The sequence below is a fragment of the Thalia democratica genome, chromosome 1 (assembly GCF_965202585.1).
Source record: "Thalia democratica chromosome 1, ktThaDemo2.hap1.1, whole genome shotgun sequence".
Lineage (NCBI taxonomy): Eukaryota > Metazoa > Chordata > Thaliacea > Salpida > Salpidae > Thalia > Thalia democratica.
In genome coordinates, this window is record NC_139165.1 from 104,529,550 (window position 1) to 104,554,388 (window position 24,839).

A 24,839-nucleotide genomic window follows, 5' to 3' on the forward strand; every position below is an offset into this window, starting at 1 on the left:
GGCAACATACAGCCTATCAATTCTTTGCACATGTTTGTTAGCATAAAATCGATTGTTTAAAAAAGAAGAGCTGGTAATTGAATTTTTGACAAAAAAGTGCTTAGTATATGTTTTAACTCGTTGCCACACAGATTATTAGGATTAAAAAAAAAAATTGCAAAAAGTTTTCTATATTTCCTGCAAAAGTTTATAATACTTTTCTTGTTAAGCTGGCCAATGGGTCAATGAAGTTGCCCACTCCTTAATTAAAACTTAAATGAAGTTTTTTGTATGTCCAGGACATGAATTCTGAAATTATGATTATAGTTGAAAATTATTACTTGGTATAGAAAGTTTTAACTACTAGCAAAAAAGTATAAATTAAAACAAATAGCTAGTATTATAGTTGTGATTTTCAGCTTGCTTTATCAATATTATCACAAATTTTAAATATGGGTATCAACACCCTTCTTCGAAACATTTATGTAACTTATTTAAATTCAGTAATTTTTTTTTCTCAGCTTGCTACTTTAATATTAGCACAAAATTTTAAATATGGATATCAACACTCTTCTCCAAAACACTTTGTCCATTGATGAAAATGTCAGGCGTCAAAGTTAGTTACATTATATTTTCAAAATTATTGTATAGAGTTGAAGTTTGTATTTGAAAAATAAATATTATTTTTTTTTGGCTTCAGACTCAATTAATAAAAATGAACAGTTTTTAAATATTCTTTTTTGTGCTTAATAATTTTTTTCTAAAGGTATAGTAAATTAATATGAAAAACAGTTGCAATTCAACTTAATTTTAAGCTGTATAATTTATGTTCATACATTTTCTATTTAAGTTAAAATGTTTCTAATAGAACATTATTTAAAATAAATTTAATGTACAATATAGCTTCATTTGTTTTTGTTTAGTGTGAAAAGTATTTATTAATGCAAGTTATAAACAAAAAGTGGGCGACATTGCACCATACTTTAGGAAACTTCTCTACAAACTTGATAACAATAAACTTAAACTTTATATAAATAGATTTAGAAGCAGTTGGGGGATTTATCAAAATTGGAAAATTGTAAAATTGGATTTTACATAAACAAATTTATTTTTATTTTTAGGTGAAAAAAAAACTTTAGGAATTATTTTAACAACATTAACTTATAGATTTTTAGGTGAAAAGCAATTGGAGGGTTATCAAAACAACCTGGATATATATACAGGGTTTCCAAAAAAATTGGAAACCTGGAAAAACTTGGAATTTGAGAAATTTTGAAAAAAAAATCCTGAAAAAACCTGGAACTTAAAACATGTTAATTAGAAAAATTTTGCTGTGACACAAAAAATTTACCATATAGATCAAATTTTTTAGTGAACATCAAATTTTTTTTATTGATAGACAAATTTGAAGTAGCTTTACAGTATATTTTCAATGTTTTTGTATTATTTAACACATTTTTTTTACCTTAAACTTAACTTCAAACTAAAAATAGACTTAAAAGTGTGTACTTTTAAAAACCTGGAATAAATTTCGAAAACCTTGAGAAAATTTGCCAAAAACATTTGGTAACCTTGGTATACAGAAATTTATATTTTATATTTTCAGGTGAAAAACAGTTGGAGGAGTTGTCAAAGCAGCCCCGCTATGCTGTCAACATGCTTCAGATAGTCAGCAGAAAGGAACCGACTTCGCTGTCGGCTGCCATCAACTTCAAAAACTTTACCAAGAAGAAGTGGAAGATTGTTTGTTTTCAATTTTAATAATATTTGTTGTTTAACAAATTCAATCATTTCAATAACATAAATTTTGGTTGATTCTGAAAAAAACATCAAAACGTCAATTAAAATAACTGTAACTTTCAAAGTTATTTTTGTTTTTAAGTACCATCACATATAATTTTATATTTTTGTCATTATGAAAAAGAAAAAAAAATCCAGCAGTTTCTTAATTTTTTCCCATTAATGTAGAATGCTTTTGTTTTAATGACTACCACAACTGTAAAGAGCCAAAAACAAAAGTGTATTAAGTAAAGCTCATTGTAAAGCTTGCAAACAATCAAACTTACATCTAATTATTGTTGTCAAGGTTTAAGCTCACATAAGTTGTAAACAAGTACCAATATTATTCTTGGTATTATTAAAAAAGTGTTTGTAGTAAAACTAACTTTAAAGCTTGCAAACAATTAAAGTTATACCTGGTTGATATTGTCATGGCTTAAACAAAGATAATGTTGCAAATGAAACACTGTTATATACACCAACAAAGTTAATTTACCAGTAATACATATATATATATATAGGATGAAGATGGTGTGTTGAACATCAACGATGAAGACCGCAACACAGTCAAGAGCCACGTGGTTAATTTGATGTTGGAGGCGCCTGAAAACATTCAGAAGCAGCTGTCTGAAGCAATCAGTATTATTGGTAAGTTATAAGTTGACTGTTAGTCTATACCAGGGACGTAGCTTGGTACGTTTCTGCAAATCTGCAGAAACTTATACTTATGTGCAAACTGTTAGTCTATACAGAAACGATTGATTAAAGCAATCAATATGATTGATTTATATAAGTTTGAAGAATTATGATGTATAAAAAGTATGTATACAAATACAGTTAAGTTGTCTGTATATTTTTTTGATATGTTGTGTGTTATGAGTCTATACAGAAACAATTGAGTAAAACAATCAATATTGTTGATTTGTTATGAATTAAAAAAATATATTGTTTAAAATGAATGTATACAAATACAGTAAAGTTATTTGTATCATTGTTTTGTTTTAAGTTTTTGGTTATCCCTTTTGTTAAATATTTCAGGATGACAATACTTGTTTTCAATATAATAAGAAGAGATGGTAAATTTTTATAAACAACTCTCTAGCTTTTAAACCTATTATTTATATAAAACTCAGGGCTGCCAAAATACCTGGAATCCTGGAAATTTAGGCTAAAAACCCTTGAAAAACATGAATATGAATTAAAAAAAAAATAACTTGAATTCAAAAATTGTTTACAGGTAAGTAGAAAATTTTGATTTGACACAAAAAGTCTATCATATGAAAAAAAATTCTTTTTATCATCAAAATTTTTTCTATTTAAAACTACACATTTGAAGTTGCTTTACAGTGTCTTTTTAATGTTTATACGCAGTTTTTTTTACTTAAAACTAAACTTTAAAGTAAAATTAGGCCTAAAAATTGGTATTTTGACAAACCTGGAGGAATTTTTGAAAAACTGGAGAAAATTTGCTAAAAACATTTGGCAACCCTGAAAACTGTGTATAACAGATATATTTTGAGCATCCAATTTTTAAACATTCAATACAAGTTTTCACTCAGTTTTCAAATTAGAATAAATTTCAATTTATTTTTAGTTATATTAACAAATACAAGTTTTTTGAAGCTTATTTCGATTGAGTTACAGCAAAAATTATAAAAAAAAACTTATGCAGGCAAAGAAGCCTTTCCGGAAAATTGGAAATTTTTAATTTTCTAATAATACTTAGGTTAAACTTTATACTCATTATTAGATTCTATTTACTTTACACAGACATCGTTTAAGTTTTATCGTAACACTTAATTTCAAATTTTAATTTACATGCAGACAAAGAAAGACTTTCCGTCAAGTTTTAGTTACCTAACCATCTTAATTCAGTAACATTTTTCACTCACTATTAAGTCACACATAGACATCAGTGAAGTCTTTTAAAACTGTTCAGTAAAGCTGTTTCTTTTAATAAGTCTAAAAGTAATATACTCAATCTCAAACTATACTTACAGGAAAGGAAGATTTTCCGGAAAACTGGGCCAACTTGCTGCAGGACATGGTGAACCACTTCGCCAGCGGCGACTTTAACAGAATCAATGGTGTTCTGAGGACAGCTCACTCCCTGTTCAAAAAGTTTGTTTATATTAAACGTCTTTTAGTCAATATATTTATAAAATGTTATGTCAAACTAGTTTAAAGCATTAGAAATCATGAATACACATGTATATCAAACAACATACAAAACAACTACAGAGGAAAATACTGAACATTTTGTATAATTAGTCATCAGATTTTTTTGATATGTGTATTTTAATTATTAAGGAAATGTTACAGATGTACAATCATGATTTAAGAACTTTTGAATAACATATGTTCAAAACAATTTTCACAAGCAAAAAGCAAACTTACTGAATTTAAAACCGACAAATGAATTAACCACAAACAGGTACAGATACGAGTTCAGGAGCGACAACTTGTACCGCGAAATCAACCACGTGATTGAAAATTTCGCCAGCCAGTTCACTGAGTTGTTCCTGCAGTTCGTGCAAATACTTCCCCAGCACGTCAACAACAAGGAGCAAGTCAAGGTGATAAAATAATTAATTAGGAAAGACTGTTATGCAGGGTTGCCAAAAAAAATTGGAAACCCGGAATTTGAGAAAATTAAAAAAAAAAAACTGGAAAAACCTAAGATTTTAAACAAATTTTACATGTTAAGAAGTAAGTTATAGCTTTGACACAAACAATTTACTATATAGATAAACTTTTAATTTAAAATCACATTCAAAGTAGCTTTACAGTATCTTTTCAATATTTTATACTATTTAAGACAGTTTTTTACCTTAAACTTAACTTTAAACTAAAAATAGGCCCAAAAGTGTGTACTTTTAAAAACCTGGAGAAAATTTACCAAAAACATTTGGCAACCCTGTATCGTACATATTTGCTGTTAAAGTAAGTTTGATAACAGGCAATAAGTTAAGGTGGGTTTTCTGAAAATATTTAATAAGCACAAGTAGTTAAAAAAAGATTTAAATGTCGTGTTGTTTGATTTTTTATATTTATGCATTGATAAATTAATAGATATTTAAATATACCTCTTGAAATTGTTTTATCTCTAAGCACACCAGCATAATTTTTATATAACAAAACTTAAATGAATGTGGATTAGCTTTTCTATGCAAACTTTCAGAAGTAGAAAAGTTGTAAAATTATTTGTACTTGCTGTTGATAACAGCAAATATAATTTTGTTTTTAAACTGATGCTTTTTATTTAACTCACTTTAAGGTTTTAAAGTTTGTTGTAAATGTGCGAAGTATTTTTACGCACATGTTACTTTAAAACATTTTGTTTTTATACTTCAACCATTTTTGTTAAAAGTAAAACTGATTAGTTTAGAAAAAAATTATAAAAAGGGTTTTTGTTTTCAACTGGTTATAGAGAGTCGGACACAAAATAAATTACTTAAACTTAGTAAAACAATGAAACTACCAGTTGCCGTTTTACTAGTACTTTCTAAACACAAAGTAACATTAAAATAATTAGTTTTGATAAAAAAGTATTTGTTTTTGTCTGCCTTAACTTTAATTTCAAAATACGTAATTTATAAACATTTTAGTCCCGTACATTTTTTTCCTAAATACTTCATTTCTATTTATTAATATATATGTCTTCATACATACTAACATAACTTTATCAAAAACTAAAACAATTGCTTGTTCATTAGTTTGTTTTAAACTACATTGGTAAAAATACACATTTAAAACTAATATTATTTTAATAACAGGTCTTCTATAGCTCGCTTGTTCTAATCGCTAAAATATTCTACAGTCTCAACTATCAGGTTAGAATTAATTGTTATTTAGTTTACTATTTTTATTTTATTAATTTATTGCTATTATTTATTTATTGTTTGTTGAATAATTTTTAGTATCCACAGTCATTATTATATGCCAGCGGTTCTCAACCTTTTTTCAGGTTCTATCCCTTTTTGGAAGGTTCAATACCCAATTTACGCCCAAAATAAAGTTTAGACTTAGATTAAACCGAAAGGAGTAAATTTGGTGTTAACTTTCCGAAAAGAGGTAAAACAATAAAAAATGTTGAGAACCCCTGATCTAAAGTATTTTCATAATTTAAACTTGAAAATAGTCTGCAACTTTATTTAAATTAGATTTTATTTATTATTTAATTAATTATTTATTTATTGTTCAAGGACCTGCCGGAGTTTTTTGAAGACAACATGAAAGTTTGGATGGAAAATTTCGAAAGATTGTTGGAAACAAATATCCCTGTGCTAGCCACTGATGTCAGTTTGTTTTATTGATTGGTTTTTATACTGTTATATTAATCTGTATAATTTACTTTATTATTTAAATTATTTACATTTATTTTATTAGTTTTCTTTTATACTGTCGTATTAATATTTTTTTATTTAATTAAAAAAATATTGGAAACAATAATCCCTGTGTCGAAGTAAATCATTTATCAATATTTATTTTATTAATTTTTATACTGTTATTTAATCTTTATTATTTTTCTTATTACTAGGAGCAATTGTTCCTTTGTTAGCTACCAATGTAAGTATAGTATTTACATATTTGTCCTTTGCTTTTATTCAATAAGGCTATTTGTTTTATTAAAGTATTTAGCTACCAATATAATTCAAAACATTACAAGTAGGTTACCTTTAATGATTTTAAAAACTTATAGCCTAACCACAATGTGATTAAAACTCATAAACAAAATACTTAATGTTAAAAAAAAAATGCAAAATTTAAAAGTGATGGTTTGAAATATATTAAAGTTATTATTAGTCTATTCAATTGCACGTTTACATTATACTAATTAAAACAAAATTAAACCAACAAATTTTCTTGTAATTTAATATAAAATCACCTAAAAATGAACAATGAGTATCAAATAGTACAAATAATAGGAAAAAATTTAGTTAGGATGACGACCCAAGATTAGTTGAATGTTTGAGATCACAAATTTTCTTATACTATGATTTAAAACTATATGAAAATAAATATTGAGTAACAAATATCATAAATAACCTTATAATTCAGGACGATGACGAACCGGGGTTGGTTGAGTATCTGAGGTCACAAATTTGCATGAACATCTCCATGTACGCTCAAAAGTACGGTGAAGAGTTCAAACCGCACGTCGAAGGATTCGTGGGCAAAACATGGAACATGTTGGTCGGCACCGGAAGAGAAATGAAATACGACCTGGTATTTGTTTATTATAATTTTTGTTTGTTGTAGTATTTGTTAATATTAATATATAAAATGATAATGGCTGTTAGATGAAATGTGATCTGGTTTTTTTAAATAATTTTATTAATTTATTGTAATATTTAGTAATGTTAATATATAAAATGGTAATGACTATTAGATGAAGTACGATCTGGTATTTGTATATTATAATTTTTATTAATCTATTGTAATGTTTAGTGTCTAACAAAAATTAAAATTAAGCTAGCTTAAGACGTGAACACTGTGTTTTAATTTTAAAGGTTTTTAATTTACTTGCTAGTATTCCAAAGTGTCAACTTTTTGAAACCGGTTTGTGGTAACAAAAAAAAACACTTATATATTGTAAATAACACATATGTATACTAGTTTTTTACTTTCAGACAGCTCGTATCGCACGGAATCAATTTTATGAAATCAGTTTGCGACAATAAAAAAATATGTATTTTGTAAATAGTATAAATAACAATAATTCTATTATTTTCAAACAGCTCGTATCGTACGGAATCAACTTTTTGAAATCGGTTTGCGAAAATAAAAAAACCCATTTATACACTGTAAATACACAAATATATATAATTAATAGTTATTTTACTTTCCAACAGCTCGTATCGCACGGAATCAACTTTTTGAAATCAGTTTGCGACAATAAAATAATATGTATGTTGTAAATAGTATAAATAATTTACAATAATTCTATTACTTTCAAACAGCTCGTGTCGCATGGAATCAACTTTTTGAAATCGGTTTGCGACAGACCGCAGTACAAGCAGATGTTCGAATCTGAGCAGATCATGCTGGAAATTTGTCAGAAGGTTAGTTTTATCATTACTTTTGTGTAGAAAAATTACAAGCCAAGTCTTACTTTTGAGAGTTAATAAATAATGCATAAATTGTGCTAAAAACATTTATAACTGATATTGTATGCGTGGTTTATTAAATAATAAAATAATTCATGCTGGAAATTGTCGTAGGGTTCGTTTTGTTTACTTAGCAAAAATAATAAACAAGTATTATTTCTTTTATTAAAATTTCCGTGTTTACTAAAGTAGAGTTACTATAGTCACACGTTGCTTTTATTAAAAACTCAACTTATTAATGCTGTAAATGTGCTTTGTTAAGTAATAAAAACTGACTTTTTATTAAGTTTTATTAATGCTATAAATATGCTTGATGAAGTAATAAAAGACATAAAAAAAAAACACATTAAGCTGTGTAGAAAATGGACTTTGTTATTGATAATTAAAAAAAATTAAAATTTATTTTTTAAGAGAGTGACACATAAACTAATTGCACACAGTAACATATTTGAGCCAGTTTCTTTAAAAAATTGCTAATTTTTTGTGGTTTTTTTTATAAAGTTCAGGTATTTTGCCCAAACATTATGTTAAGAGAGTCAAACATACTATTTACTAGTCTTTATTACTTTGATTAATTGTTTTTTTAGATTAGTTACTCAAACATTTTGTTCAAATTATTCTTATTAATTTACAGGTATTTTGTCCGAACATTATGTTAAGAGAATCGGACGTAGAAATTTTGTATATTAAATATTTATTTATTATCATTAATTTTCAGGTAATTTGTCCAAACATCATGTTAAGAGAATCAGATGTAGAAATTTTGTATATTAAATATTTATTTATTATCATTAATTTTCAGGTAATTTGTCCGAATATCATGTTAAGAGAATCAGATGTGGAACAGTTCGAAGACAACCCTGAAGAATACATCAGAAGGGATATGGAAGGCAGCGGTAAGAATCATAATCCAATTTTGTTATTATTTATATTTAATTTTTAGTCCCCCTACAGTTCGGATGAAAATATATTAAATGGTTTTATTAGTAAAATATGCTTTTTTATTTATAAAATTTCGCTATACCAAGAATTACTTTTACTAGTAATTAAATTTACTTATATTAAAGTTGAACTATACATGTTAAATATAATAATTAATAATGTTCCTGTATTTTTAACAAAAGAATATAAGCTTTTTTTACAAGTAGACAAGTGTATGTTTAATCATTATCCTAATGAATTTTGATAAAACTCGCAAACATTTACAAACTGTACTGTTACGTCACAAAAGTAATTTCATAATATGACGTCACAAACGTGATTTCAGACGTGGACACGCGCAGGAGGGCGGCGTGCGACTTGGTCAAGTCGTTCACAAACCAGTTCGAAGAAAGGACGACCAAACTGTTCACCCAATACGTGCAAGAAATGCTCAATGTTGGTTTTTAATATATTGTATTGTTATAAGGGAAGACTAATATGTTCAAAAAATACTTCAAATTAAATGCTTTGAGTTGCAAGTAATGCTCAATGTTGGTTTTTGTGAATACTTGTAAATGTTGTATTATTATGAGAAAAACTAAAAGGGAAAAATAAACTATTTCACTTAAATTCTATCTTCAGTTTTTGGGTAAAAAAAAATCAGAGTAATATTTGACAAATTTTAAACAAGTTGTTGGAAACAGAACTTTTAGTTTTTGTAAAAAAAAAATTTTCAATTTTTTTTCAAAAATTATTTTATGGATTAAAAAAAATCCGATGTTTACAATTTGTTTTTACTAATGAAAAGTATTTTTTCTGAAAACTCAAATTAAATTGCTTTAAAAATGAAGGAGAAGATAGATTTTTACAAAATTTTGTGAATATTGGCCTTGAAAATCTTGATTCCTTACGGCAGTATTTTTTTTAAACAAATTACGTTATATCTCAAAAGTTAGTTGTTTTTTTTTTTTAAATTATCTGAAAAATTATGTACTCTGAAATTTAAAATAAGGGCCAATATTAGTTTTTGTAAAAAAATAAAATTGTTGGACCCCCTATGCCCTTAATTTGAATAAAAAGTGCAAAACTCGAAGTGTGACTTTTTAAACAGATAGCTTAACTATAAGAACTTATAGCTCTAATGATAATTAACTTTAAAATTTTATATTTTGTATATAAGTATTTTGTATATAAATTTAAATAAAGTCAATTAGTCAGATGAACACATAAATTTATGAAAGTGGTGTTTGTCTTTTTTAGTTAAATTTATTATCTTAGGGTATGACCGATTTAGTTTTTTTTCTTTGAGGCCATAAGCACATCAAATTAAGTGCACGAATGTAAGTTTGCCAAAGGCATTGTTTTAAAGATGCTTATGATGAACAATTTTGTTTGTTGAAACATGCTAAATCACAAAAATGCTCTAAATGGTGGCAAATACGGCTACTGTTATTATGATGGATAAAAAGCCTAAATAATGTTAAGTTTTATTTTATTTTAATTCCAAAGTTTTAAAAAGCAACCTTTCAGACCTACTTCAAGTGCCAAGTGTTTTATTATTTTCAAAATTTCAATAGTTAAAAAAATAAAACTTTTTTGTCCCGTGTAAATTTCGAGTTGAAAATAATAGTGGCATTATTGAAAAGTATAATATCTATTTAATAAAAAGCGAGTAAAAAACTGTTGCTCTTCACAAATGAAGCTGTAAAATTTTCACATTATTCTGCATGATCTCACGGTACTTTTTCAGTTACGAAAGATTTAGGTGATTTTCGTACTTATGTAACAATTTTTTTTAGTTTTAATTTTTTGTCTTTATGCACTTCAAAGTTTAATTTATTTGAGTAAAATCCATTAAAAATCCGCAAAAAAGTTCCAGCGACATCATTAATTATTCATGCTTTTGTGTTTTCGCTTGGGATCATATTGAAGATTGAACGTCATTACAATTGGTTTATTGATCGAAGTAAAATATTATGAAATATTTTTTTAAGTGATTTATTATAATCATTACAGAAAGGATTTTGTTAATCAATTTAATTTTGTTGTGTAACATAATTTATATTGGACTTCATTTAATAACATAATTTTTATTCGTCATTTGATGCTTATTGTATTATTAATTGTTGCTTATTCATCATAGATATTCATTTATTATAAGTTTTTAAAACCACATTATACAACACGTTGAACAAATTAATAATTTTTTCAAACAACAAGGACACGTGTTAAAATTAGTTTTTACGAGTAGTAGAATATTTATATGCAACTATAGTACTTGGTACTCATTAGATTTTATAACGACCTTCACCTTCCGTAGACAAACAGCAGTTTTTTGCAAAATTAAAAGTTGTATAAGACTGGCTACAAGATTAGTTTTATCTCTAAATTATATCAAATTGAAATTAAGAATATGAAGCAAAGTTTTTTAATTTGTTATAGAGAAAAGTGTAAGCAGTTAAGTTTTTTTGCACAATTTTACTTAGAATCCGTAATAAAGGTTATAAGCTGACTGAATTGATAGAAATTAAATATTATTGACTTTTTACTAATTTAAGGTCGTTGTATTTAGTCTGTATTCAATATGATTGTCAACAACAAGTTTTTAAAATTTGAATTTATTTAAGCATATTTGTTAAAGTATAAAGATAAAAGCTTAATTTTTAAAAGAAGTTAAAAAAGAAGTTTAAAATAATCTCAATTACCATTTTTGGAAAACGTACATATTGTATTTAATGCTTAATTTTGAAAATACTCGCAGCTACAACACAATAATGGTTTTTGTCAATTCACAGCAAGATTCAATTAACAAATATTCAAATAAATTTTCATAGAAATGAGTCTAATTCGGCGTTAAGACGTAACAGTTCATCAGAGTTACTTCGCAGACAAAGCACAAATTTCTTATGACGCATATTTATTTTACAAACAGACCTTATACAAGTTATACACCAAAGTAATTAAATAATTAAAATGTTACTTATGACGTAATAATCGCGCAGGAGTACGCGTCGGATAACACGAGATATGTTAATTAGACTTGAGTAACTAATTAAATTGTTACTTATGACGTAATAATCGCACAGGAGTACGCGGCTAATAACAGAGATATGTTACTAAGACTTGAGTAAGTAATTAAATTGTTACTTATGACGTAATAATCGCACAGGAGTACGCGGCTAATAACAGAGATATGTTACTAAGACTTGAGTAAGTAATTAAATTGTTACTTATGACGTAATAATCGCACAGGAGTACGCGGCTAATAACAGAGATATGTTACTAAGACTTGAGTAAGTAATTAAATTGTTACTTATGACGTAATAATCGCACAGGAGTACGCGGCTAATAACAGAGATATGTTACTAAGACTTGAGTAAGTAATTAAAAAATTACTTATGACGTAATAATCGCGCAAAAGTAAGATGAAGATAACATGAGATGGGTTACTAAGACTTGAGTAAGTAATTAAAATGTTACTTATGACGTAATAATCGCGCAGGAGTAAGATGAAGATAACATGAGATATGTTACTAAGACTTGATAAGTAATTAAATTGTTACTTATGACGTAATAATCGCGCAGGAGTACGCGGCAGACAACACGAGATATGTTACTAAGACTTGAGTTAGTAATTCAGAATTACTTATGACGTAATAATCGCACAGGAGTACGCTTCAGACAACACGAGATATGTTACTAAGACAATTATTAAAGAAAGTTACTTATGACGTAATAATCGCGCAGGAGTACGCGGCAGACAACACGAGATGGGTGCAGAAGGACGCTGCGATCTACCTCGTGACCTCGTTGGCCAATCAGGGAGCCACGAAGGAGCACGGCGCCACCAAGCGGAACCAGTTTGTCGACGTGGAACAGTTCTTCCACCAACAGATCGTGCCCGAGCTTCAGAATGCCGATCGTGCGTTTTTGTTTATTGTTGCTTATTTTATGTTTTTGTTTATTGTTTGTTTAATATCAAATATTTAGTTCTTCTATAAACAAATTATTGCTGTGAACTTCAGAACACTAATCGTATATTTTTATTTATTTATCAATTTAAGCTGCTCATACTCCTAAATTGCTTATTTTATTCAAGTTCAGACATTTCAGAATTATTTTAAAATATTATCCGAAAAAACGTCTATATAGTTTTGGGATTTTTTTTGTTTATTATTTACTTTAAATTGCTTATTTTATTGAAGTTCAGATATTTCTGAATTATTGTTTTAAATATTATCGGAAAAATTGTCTCACGGTTTTGGAACTACAGACCTTAAAGTTTTTTAGAACCAAAATGTAAGAAACGTACTTTTTTTTTTAATGCTATTATTTTCTTTGATTTTTAAAACTTTTGAAAGCAAGTTCATTCATTGGTCCAGTGTACTAGAAATTTTTACTGACGTAGTAACTTCCCGGAGCTAATTTGCTATATATTTTTACCACTTCTAAATATTAAATAATCAGCTTTTCTTTCAGCCATCGACTTAAAAAATTATCTTATCATATAGAAACCAACAATTTACAGGCTTTAATTTCTTTTTTGTTTATAATATACTGAAGTAGCACTTGGGGTAATCAAATTTTAAGGTTGCTTTAATAATTGATATTTTCAACAACCACCACTGATTAGTGCAATTAAAAGCCTTCTGCAAATGAATGCATTTGTTTTCTCAGATTTTTAAAGTTTTAAGAAATAAGATCGTTCATTGGCCAATATTGTTCTAAATAATATTAAATAAAACATACACTTTTTCCCAACATCCGCACACTTACTTTAAATCAATCCTGGCCCAGGTGTTGGCAGCCTTTTGTAACACTTTCCAAAAAAGATTGCTCGTGGATCGCACTTTAAAAAAAATTTTTTGAGGGCCGCAATTATTTAAAAATAATCATAGTAATTAATAAAAAAATTTAATTCTAAGCCAAAATATTAAAAAATAATCAGTAAAACAGCATTAGTTGTAAGTTATTACTGCAAAACATTTTTTAATACGTTTTTAAAAGAGTGTGTTTTTAGCTAAAAAGTAGTTCACGGCAGCAAATTTTGTCTTTGAGGGCAGCATTTGGCCCGCGGGCCGCAGTTTGCCGACCCCTGTCCTAACCCATTGGCACAGGAAATTCTGATGAAATTAATAATGATAAAAAAAAATGAAAAATATTTTTTTCTTTTTTTATAAAATATTTAATAATTCCACACAGCCGCCCACTTACCGGTGCTGAAGGCGGACGCTCTGAGGTACGTGGTGACGTTCAGAAGCATGTTGGGGAGAAACAACCTGGTGCAATCGCTACCACTCATCATAAATCACCTGGACAACCCATGCAGGGTGGTGCACACGTACGCGTGTCACGTGATCGAAAGAATGCTCGTGGTGAAGAACCCCGGCGAAAACACACCGCTGTTAGTTTGTTATATGTGTGTAAAACTAACATTAAATCGTTATTGTTTATCAATTAGTTTGTTTAAATCACCAAGCAAGCTGAAATTATTAGTTATTTTCTATATTGATATATATGAAATTTTTTCGAAAACTCACCGCTGTTAGTTTGTCATATGTGTGAAACTAACATTAAATCTTTACTGTTTATATATTAGTTTATTCAAATTAGCAAGCAGGCTGCAATTATTGCGATAGTTATTTTCAATGTTGATTTAAATAAATTTTTTTTATATACCACTGTTAGTAACTGGTTTTCTTACTTATATAATGTTTCAGTTTGATTAAGAATTTTTAAACCATGTTATGTTAATAAGTCGAGTGAACTCTAACAAGTATTCATGCAAGCTTTGATTACTATCTATATTTTTTTCAATGGAAATTTCCAAAGGCGACTTTTAACTTTTTTTAATTAAACCTCACATTCACAGGATAACACCACAAGACATCGAGCCCCACTTGAACAACATACTAACTAAATGTTTCGCCGCAATGGAGATGGAAGGAAGTAAGGAGAACGAATACTGCATGAAATCTTTGATGAGGGTCGTATCACTCGCTCAAGCTTCGTTGTTGCCTTGCATGGAATTACTCGTGCAGAAGTTGCTGCAGAAACTCAATGACGCTGCAAGGGTCGGTTGATAAATATTTTGTTTAAATTAATTTAAGTTCGGTTGTTTTGGTTACTTTGTTAATAGAAATATTTTTGCCAGATTTTTTAAACCTAGAAGTCTTCACAGGGTCTTTGTAGTATGTTGTATTATTTTTTTTAAGGTTAATATTTTTGAATTGGTAATTTTAAACGATAACTTCAAGTCGCAGCTTATTTAACAACAACACGCCAAGGTTGGTTTGTTTTGATAAATAAATAACTCTGCTAAAGAAAGCGCTTATATTTACAATTAAAAAAATAATTATATACAGTTGCTTTGGCACACAGCTTAGTCAAGTAAAAATTTTCATGTTAATCAAACACATTATTTTTTCAAAGCATACAAGAATTTTTTTAATGTGTAAATATTGCTTAATAAAATACTACAAACTTGTTTTAATAGACCGATTATTACTATGAAGTTTCCCTGTCATTTATGAAGTTTTACAAGTTGTATCAAATTTACTTCTTAATATATAAAGCTGTTATGTTTATAAGAAGTATCTTTGAGGTATTAAACTATGATATGTTTGTAAGAAATAGCTCAGAAGTATTAAACTCATGAACCGTATTTAAAGTACACTCATAGAAGTTTTTGTTTATTTTGAGCTCAACGCGAACAAGCCAACTTAAAAAAATTATTTTTAACCAGTCTTGAGAAATTCATAAAATTTTTCATTTAAAGCATTTTGTGACGTAGTTGATCAAAATCGTAGATTTACTTTAAAAAAAAATATATATGATAGTCTTAGTAGTATAGATAATCAATATTTGACCTTTTAATTGTGTTATTAGACAACTTAAATATTTGAAGCTGTGTGAAAACACAGTACATATCTTAAAGTTACGAGTAAAGAATAATGCAAAGTGTTTTATGAAAATTTTGTTGCCTACGACCTGAGATTTTTTCCTACAAGTTTGAAATAGTACGTGTTTTTTTTCAATATGTGGTTTGATTTATTAAAAATTGATAAATTATTTAGGTGCATTTTAGAATTTTGCCGTTTAACCCCGACTAGTTGGGAAAAAGTCTTCAAACCCAGCAATTTTTATTTGCAAACTTCTAGTTGAAATCTTTTGTATTCAGGCTATTTTCATCTTCAGTTGATTAAAACTTAAAATTTTCAATTTTTTGATGTTAATGTATTGGTTATTTAACTTATATTGACTATTTTGTAGCATTAAAGCTGGATTAATAAGTTATAATGGCTACTACTAGTTTACAGGGTTTCAAAAAACCTGGATTTTGAGAAACTTTGAAAAAAAAAACCGGAAAAACCTGGAATTTTAACCAGGGTTGCCACTTTACCTGGAAACCTGGAAAAAACTTGAAAAACCTGGAATTTGATAATTTAGGCAAAATAAACCTGGAAAAACCTGGAATTTTAACAATTTTCACATTTTTTATAGTAAAATTTCGATTTGACTCAAAAAATCTATCACATAAATAAAAAAATTTTATCATCATCATTATTTTTTGTTAAAAAACAAATTTAAAGTATCTTTACAGTATCTTTTTAATCTTTTTATACTATTTAACACAGTTTATTACCTTAACTAAACTCTAACCTATAAATAGACCTAAAAATGTGTACTTTTAAAAACCTGGAAAAAATCTGGAAAACCTGGAAAAAATTTTGAAAAAACAAGTGGCAACTCTGTTTAACTGATATTAAATAACTAACCAAACTTAAATTGAAACAAAAAACTACAATAGTAAATAATTTTTTACGTATTAATAATACTTTATTACCAAAAATACATTTAAAGTAGTTTACAGTATCTTTTCAATGTTGTTTTACTATCAAAGACAGTTTTTTAACTTAAGTTTAATTTTAAATAAAAAGTTCATCCAAAAACTTGTTTTCAAACAACCTGGAAAATCTTAACAAAAAACCTTTGGCAACCCTGTTAACTTTTTAAAGCCGAGTCTCTAGTTTAATTTGAACAGGAACAATTTTCGAATTTTTTTCCTAAGTTGAGAACATAGGTAAAATACTGCAATAAGATATAAACGTTTCTACCTAGGTATATACATTTTAAATTTATTGTATTATACGTTTGAACTCTACGTTTTTACATTGCAAAAATACTTTTTAATATTTTCTAGTTGTTTAAAGATGACACTAGTTGTTCAAATTTATTTAGATGAAAAAATGTCTGTTAAACTACTACAAGTTTATATTATTTGTTAATTCAATAATGTTTATATGGACTAAGTTAAACTATTTTTAAAATAGAGATTTGTACAAAGCTTGAAAAAATTATTTAAAAAATTACATTTGAATCATTTTGTGACGTAGTTTATGAAAAGTCGTAGATTTTTTTGTTTTCAAGATAAATATAAAACTACTACTTACCACAAAGAAATAATAAAATTTTTATTAGCCGATTTCGCCATGTTTCTAATTTGAAGCTGTGGTAACACAGTCCTTTTAAAAAAATATTTTTAATAAGTGGAAATTCACGCTAATTAGAAATTAGACTGCATGCGTGTGATCAAGACTGTTGGTATGGAAATTTTTGGCAAAGTTTAATCTAGTACCTTTTCTCAAGATAAAATAATTATTTACTTGTTGAATTTTTTAAATACGCGAGTCTTCAACACATTATACTTACGAAATGTTTATCAGAGAGTATTTGGCGCAAACTAGATACTTAATGTTATCAAGGTATATATAATAAAATATTTTTAAATATAGTTTATAATTAATCAAGCTACTTTCCAAAAGTCAGAGTAATTTTTTTTGTTTAACTTTATTGCTTTGAAATTATTGCACCTCCGAAAATAATTTTCAACTTTTAGTATTCAAAGTGAAGTTAGTATTCAAAGGTTATTACTCTCTTAGACTAAGTAGAATAATTTTAATGACTTCACGCTAGTTTTTGAAAAGTTTTTGTTTTTTTTTTGTATCAGGCTAATTTTAACTTGAATGAATTAAAGTTATTTTATCATTACAAAACTTTCTGTGGTTTTGACTTATTTAAAACTTTGATGTTATTTTAATTGGTGCTTATTTCAATTTGCAGCCGCTAGTTAAGCATTAGTTTTAAAAGTTTTTTAAAGTTGACCAAAGCAAGTGAGCTGTAACAGACAAGGCCATCAAGGAACCAGATAAAAATTTTATAAAAACAACATCGGTTTAAATTTTTTCTTCAATGCAAGCTTGGAGTGTTGAAAACAGGGTTCGTGCGCGTCAGGCTAAGTCAGGCTAAATCAGTTTTTTTGAAAAAAGTTGAAAAACGTCAGGCTAAATCAGTTTTTATGTTTAAAATTTTGAGAATCTCAGTTTTTGTCAGTTCAAATGCATGAAATTTTTTTAATTAAGATCAAATTGAGATGTGAATTTATTTCTAAATAAAGATTTAGTTATTAAAGACAAAATCAGTCAGTTTTTTGTAAAAATAAGTGCTTAAAACCTTTTGTTGAATCTCTAAAATAATTTTAAGAATCTTCATTATTTTGTTTTTAGTAGATTATATACGTCATAATTAACAGGGTTGCCACACACTCAGGGAACTCAAAGAATCTCAGGGAATTTTCAAACTGTAGAAAATCTCAGGGAAACTCAGGGAATTTTGGCATTTTTCTTTTAACTCAGGGAAACTCAGGGAAGTTTTGATTTTTTCTCTAAATTTCAGGGAAGTTTTTGAAAATCTCAGGGAATTTTTTTCTAGATCTAGAATGAGGTTTAGTTAATCCAGTTTCAATATTTTGTTCAAAAGTAGTAATTTTTATTATTTAAGTGGTTATTTAGAATTTTTTTAGCCTTGCGGCTAGTTCTTCAATATTCTTAGTATTAACATTGTAGTTTTTTTAAGTTTTAAATTTATATTTACTTAAGTAAAATCAAACAGTTTAGAGAAATGAAAGTTGTTGTTAACTATTCATTTAAAAGTTCTAATAAACTTTTTATTTTTAGTTACTTATGTAGTTTAAAAAACACTATGTTGTACTATTAGTTCTTATTTTTTAAATAATAAAGTTATTTGTTATTTGTTTACATACTTGTTTTCAGTAAAAAAAAAATAAAATGAATACAGATTAGTGTTGTATTACTTTTGTTAAAAAAATAGAGGTTAAATTTTTGTTTATAAATAATAATTTCAAAAGTAGTAGCAGTAATGGTAATTAATTTTTTAGTGTGAATCGTTTAATAAACTTTACAACTTTTTTGCAATGAAAGAATTATTAGCAAGAGGAATAGCTGCTAAGGACAACGCAAATAAACTTGAAAATAAAATTAAAACTATTGATTTAGAAATTGCATACTTTAAAAACAGTATTAAGATTTTTTTATTAGGTAATATGAAATTGTTTTAAAATCAAAATTATGTTTTCAGTTATTTAAAATAGATTGTGTATGAACATCTAAAAGACATAAAAATTATTTTAGATTATTTTGTATCAGTTGTTAGGTATTAAGTTGTACTTTGATATGAGATATTTCTTTAGCTATTTCTTTAAACTTTCTTTTTGCAGGTTTTTTTTACAATAATGTTATGCTTTTAAGTTTTATTTACTGCATTCAGAACAGTTGCTAGGAAAGACATACAAGTCATAATGAAGTTATTATGTATGTCAAACAAATTAAACTTTATTCTTTTATGTAGAAAGTTAACTAACAAGTTTACACAAAGTTGTGCAAAAATTTAGTTTTTAATTTTTTATTGGTTTAAACCTTTTAAGATTGAGTTTTTGAAAACAGTTTTTTTCATAAATTTAATGCAGAAGCATACACATACAACCTTCCTTTTATTATTAAAGAAGAAAAATGAGAATGAGGTATTAATAATTTATGTTAGAAGAGAAAATTTTTTTTTTAAAATTTGAAAAATACTCAGGGAAACTCAGGGAAATTTAAGGTTACTCAGGGAAGATTTTTTGGCTCAAAGAGTGGCAACCCTGTAATTATAAAAATTCATAAAAAAGTACAGTTTAAACATTACAGTTTAGTTTAACAACTTAGCTGTTTGTCTGAATTTGTTTACATGAGTTTTGTTTTTCAGAGCTTAGTTGGTTAAACTGTTTTAATTTCTAATATAAAGGCTTTATACCAAATACTTTTTAGATTAATACTCTTAGCAGTTTGTTAAGTCACATTTCTGTTTTAATAAAAGCTTCTGGTCCAGTCATGTAACTTAGAGTTGACGAATTCAAGTACTAATTGACACGAACCCTGTATATGGGTGATAAGTGGTGGATGTAACTAAGCCCCAAAATTTAATAAATGTATGAATTCATTGAAGCAGAAATTATAATGACCAGTTAAAAATATTCAAGTTGCTGAGTAAGCGATTGATAGATGTTAAAAAATAATTCATTTGAATTTTTATTTTCTTTAGAAGTAGTTTTGTGAATACTTTTATTGCGTTAATTTGCTAATTAAGACCCCCGATACCCAAAATGCCATCTGAAGGTGATTTTTTCTACTTTGAAAAAATGTCAGGCTAAATAGGTCTCTGTCAGGCTAAATGAAAAGGAATTTCGCGCACGAACCCTGTGAAAATAAACCTTGGAAAATTTTAAACGCCGTCATTTTCTAAAAAAAAATTGAATGCTTCATATTTTATCTCAATATTTTCCATCCTTTATAACAAGGGTTGGCAGCCTTTATAGTTAATTGGTCAGTTTTCCCATAAAAAGTTGCTCGCGGGCCGCATTCTTTTAGAAAAAAATCTACAGGCCGCTGTTATATTATTTTAAACCGAAAGTTTGATGAAATATGTCAAAGCATTATTAATCAATAAGTTAAGAGCTCGAATCTAAAACAAAACCGCGAGTTTAAATTTTATATATGTAAAAACAGTTTTGCCAATAATATCATCCCGTGCCGCAGTCTTTATATCGCTTGTTTACAATCAACCAAGTTGATGTCCTTAAAAGATTGAATTCTAAAAATAATTTGTGAAATTTATAAAAAAATACATTTGAAGCTTTTTGTGACGTAGTTGTTAAAAAATTGTCAAATTTATTTAAAAAAAATAAATATCAAGCTGTAAGCAACAATACTATATATAAATTTGTGTTTTCAGCTAGGTTGTTTGAGATTTGAAGCTGTGTGTAAACGCAGTTAAATAAACCAAGTTCAAGAAAAGTACATTTAATATATTCTATCAAGTTTTTTTCTTCACGCGTTCAATAGTATGCGTATGATCGAAATGAAGACGAACTCCCATGTAGTTCAAACATCAAATTTATTAAGTCTAAATTAATATTGTCTATTTTAGTAAAAGAACTTATGATTAAAAAATGAATACCGCAAATTTTGTAAAACTGTTTTAACTTGTTCGGTATAACGTATTTAATTTTCAAGTTCTATAATTACCCCAATATAGTTCGCTAAAAATACTTTTGTATATTTTTACTAGCCTGAACTTACTCAGAAAAACTAATAATAAACCACCCTAGTTTTTTTAGCAAAAGTGTAGCTGTTTTTTAAAAATATTAGTAAAAATTCAATTGAATAAATAAATGATAAAAGTTATATTAATTCTTATAGTGTAATCTAAATAAATATTTATTTCAAATAATTAGTTTAACATAAATAATAAATTAATATTTGATACATAATCCAAAAAATCCGCTATTCAACCATTATTTGTTTGAAACTATTATTTTTAAATTAATAATGAATATAACTTATTACAGAATCCAACAAACCCTCTTTTCAATGACCATTTATTCAAAACAATTAAAATTATATACGATTATAACAGTATATAAAATTATAATAAACAAATGTAATCACAACAGAACCCTACAAAACCTCTATTCAATCACTATTTGTTCGAAACATTCTGTTTGTAAATTAATAATAAATTAATAATTAACACAGAATCCTACCAACCCTTTATTCAATCACTATTTGTTCGAAACATTCTGTTTGTAAATTAATAATAAATTAATACTTAACACAGAATCCTACCAACCCTCTATCAATCACTATTTATTCGAAACATTCTGTTTGTAAATTAATAATAAATTAATACTTAACACAGAATCCTACCAACCCTCTATTCAATCACTATTTGTTCGAAACATTCTGTTTGTAAATTAATAATAAATTAATAATTAACACAGAATCCTACCAACCCTCTATTTAATCACTATTTGTTCGAAACATTTATTTGTAAATTAATAATAAATTAATACTTAACACAGAATCCTACCAACCCTCTATTCAACCACTATTTGTTCGAAACATTCTGTTTGTAAATTAATAATAAATTAATACTTAACACAGAATCCTACCAACCCTCTATTCAATCACTATTTGTTCGAAACATTCTGTTTGTAAATTAATAATAAATTAATACTTAACACAGAACCCTACCAACCCTCTATTCAATCACTATTTGTTCGAAACATTCTGTTTGTAAATTAATAATAAATTAATACTTAACACAGAATCCTACCAACCCTCTATTCAACCACTATTTGTTCGAAACATTCTGTTTGTAAATTAATAATAAATTAATACTTAACACAGAATCCTACCAACCCTCTATTCAATCACTATTTGTTCGAAACATTCTGTTTGTAAATTAATAATAAATTAATACTTAACACAGAATCCTACCAACACTCTATTCAATCACTATTTGTTCGAAACATTCTGTTTGTAAATTAATAATAAATTAATACTTAACACAGAATCCTACCAACCCTCTATTCAATCACTATTTGTTCGAAACATTCTGTTTGTAAATTAATAATAAATTAATACTTAACACAGAACCCTACCAACCCTCTATTCAATCACTATTTGTTCGAAACATTCTGTTTGTAAATTAATAATAAATTAATACTTAACACAGAATCCTACCAACCCTCTATTCAACCACTATTTGTTCGAAACATTCTGTTTGTAAATTAATAATAAATTAATACTTAACACAGAATCCTACCAACCCTCTATTCAATCACTATTTGTTCGAAACATTCTGTTTGTAAATTAATAATAAATTAATACTTAACACAGAACCCTACCAACCCTCTATTCAATCACTATTTGTTCGAAACATTCTGTTTGTAAATTAATAATAAATTAATACTTAACACAGAATCCTACCAACCCTCTATTCAACCACTATTTGTTCGAAACATTCTGTTTGTAAATTAATAATAAATTAATACTTAACACAGAATCCTACCAACCCTCTATTCAATCACTATTTGTTCGAAACATTCTGTTTGTAAATTAATAATAAATTAATACTTAACACAGAATCCTACCAACACTCTATTCAATCACTATTTGTTCGAAACATTCTGTTTGTAAATTAATAATAAATTAATACTTAACACAGAATCCTACCAACCCTCTATTCAATCACTATTTGTTCGAAACATTCTGTTTGTAAATTAATAATAAATTAATACTTAACACAGAATCCTACCAACCCTCTATTCAATCACTATTTGTTCGAAACATTCTGTTTGTAAATTAATAATAAATTAATACTTAACACAGAATCCTACCAACCCTCTATTCAATCACTATTTGTTCGAAACATTCTGTTTGTAAATTAATAATAAATTAATACTTAACACAGAGTCCTACCAACCCTCTATTCAATCACTATTTGTTCGAAACATTTATTTGTAAATTAATAATAAATTAATACTTAACACAGAACCCTACCAACCCTCTATTCAATCACTATTTGTTCGAAACATTCTGTTTGTAAATTAATAATAAATTAATACTTAACACAGAACCCTACCAACCCTCTATTCAATCACTATTTATTCGAAACATTCTGTTTGTAAATTAATAATAAATTAATACTTAACACAGAATCCTACCAACCCTGTATTCAATCACTATTTGTTCGAAACATTCTGTTTGTAAATTAATAATAAATTAATACTTAACACAGAATCCTACCAACCCTCTATTCAATCACTATTTGTTCGAAACATTTATTTGTAAATTAATAATAAATTAATACTTAACACAGAATCCTACCAACCCTCTATTCAATCACTATTTGTTCGAAACATTCTGTTTGTAAATTAATAATAAATTAATACTTATCACAGAATCCTACCAACCCTCTATTCAATCACTATTTGTTCGAAACATTCTGTTTGTAAATTAATAATAAATTAATACTTAACACAGAATCCTACCAACCCTCTATTCAATCACTATTTGTTCGAAACATTCTGTTTGTAAATTAATAATAAATTAATACTTAACACAGAATCCTACCAACCCTCTATTCAATCACTATTTGTTCGAAACATTCTGTTTGTAAATTAATAATAAATTAATACTTAACACAGAATCCTACCAACCCTCTATTCAATCACTATTTGTTCGAAATATTTATTTGTAAATTAATAATAAATTAATACTTAACACAGAATCCTACCAACCCTCTATTCAACCACTATTTGTTCGAAACATTTATTTGTAAATTAATAATAAATTAATACTCAACACAGAATCCTACCAACCCTCTATTCAATCACTATTTGTTCGAAACATTTATTTGTAAATTAATAATAAATTAATACTTAATACAGAATCCTACCAACCCTGTATTCAACCACTATTTGTTCGAAACATTTATTTTTAAATTAATAATAAATTAATACTTAACACAGAATCCTACCAACCCTCTATTCAATCACTATTTGTTCGAAACATTCTGTTTGTAAATTAATAATAAATTAATACTTAACACAGAATCCTACCTACCCTCTATTCAATCACTATTTGTTCGAAACATTTATTTGTAAATTAATTATAAATTAATACTTAACACAGAATCCTACCTACCCTCTATTCAATCACTATTTGTTCGAAACATTTATTTGTAAATTAATTATAAATTAATACTTAACACAGAATCCTACCAACCCTCTATTCAATCACTATTTGTTCGAAACATTCTGTTTGTAAATTAATTATAAATTAATACTTAACACAGAATCCTACCAAC

General features: G+C 26.9%; 1 protein-coding gene across 1 annotated transcript in view; it reads left to right on the forward strand.

The window, feature by feature from the left end:
* The first annotated feature begins 498 nt into the window (after window positions 1-498).
* LOC145849258 (exportin-2-like) overlaps window positions 499-24,839 on the forward strand; it is a 32,370-nt gene continuing 8,029 nt past the window's right edge. Inside the window, exons 1-14 of the mRNA XM_082954403.1 lie at window positions 499-595; window positions 1,586-1,722; window positions 2,280-2,406; window positions 3,759-3,879; window positions 4,193-4,334; window positions 5,535-5,591; window positions 5,964-6,056; window positions 6,820-6,987; window positions 7,722-7,823; window positions 8,671-8,764; window positions 9,136-9,245; window positions 12,537-12,711; window positions 13,992-14,193; window positions 14,662-14,863. Of these exons, the coding sequence (XP_082810529.1) occupies window positions 535-595; window positions 1,586-1,722; window positions 2,280-2,406; window positions 3,759-3,879; window positions 4,193-4,334; window positions 5,535-5,591; window positions 5,964-6,056; window positions 6,820-6,987; window positions 7,722-7,823; window positions 8,671-8,764; window positions 9,136-9,245; window positions 12,537-12,711; window positions 13,992-14,193; window positions 14,662-14,863 (1,791 nt within the window). The 5' untranslated portion in view covers window positions 499-534. The remainder of the gene's footprint in view (window positions 596-1,585; window positions 1,723-2,279; window positions 2,407-3,758; window positions 3,880-4,192; window positions 4,335-5,534; window positions 5,592-5,963; window positions 6,057-6,819; window positions 6,988-7,721; window positions 7,824-8,670; window positions 8,765-9,135; window positions 9,246-12,536; window positions 12,712-13,991; window positions 14,194-14,661; window positions 14,864-24,839) is intronic.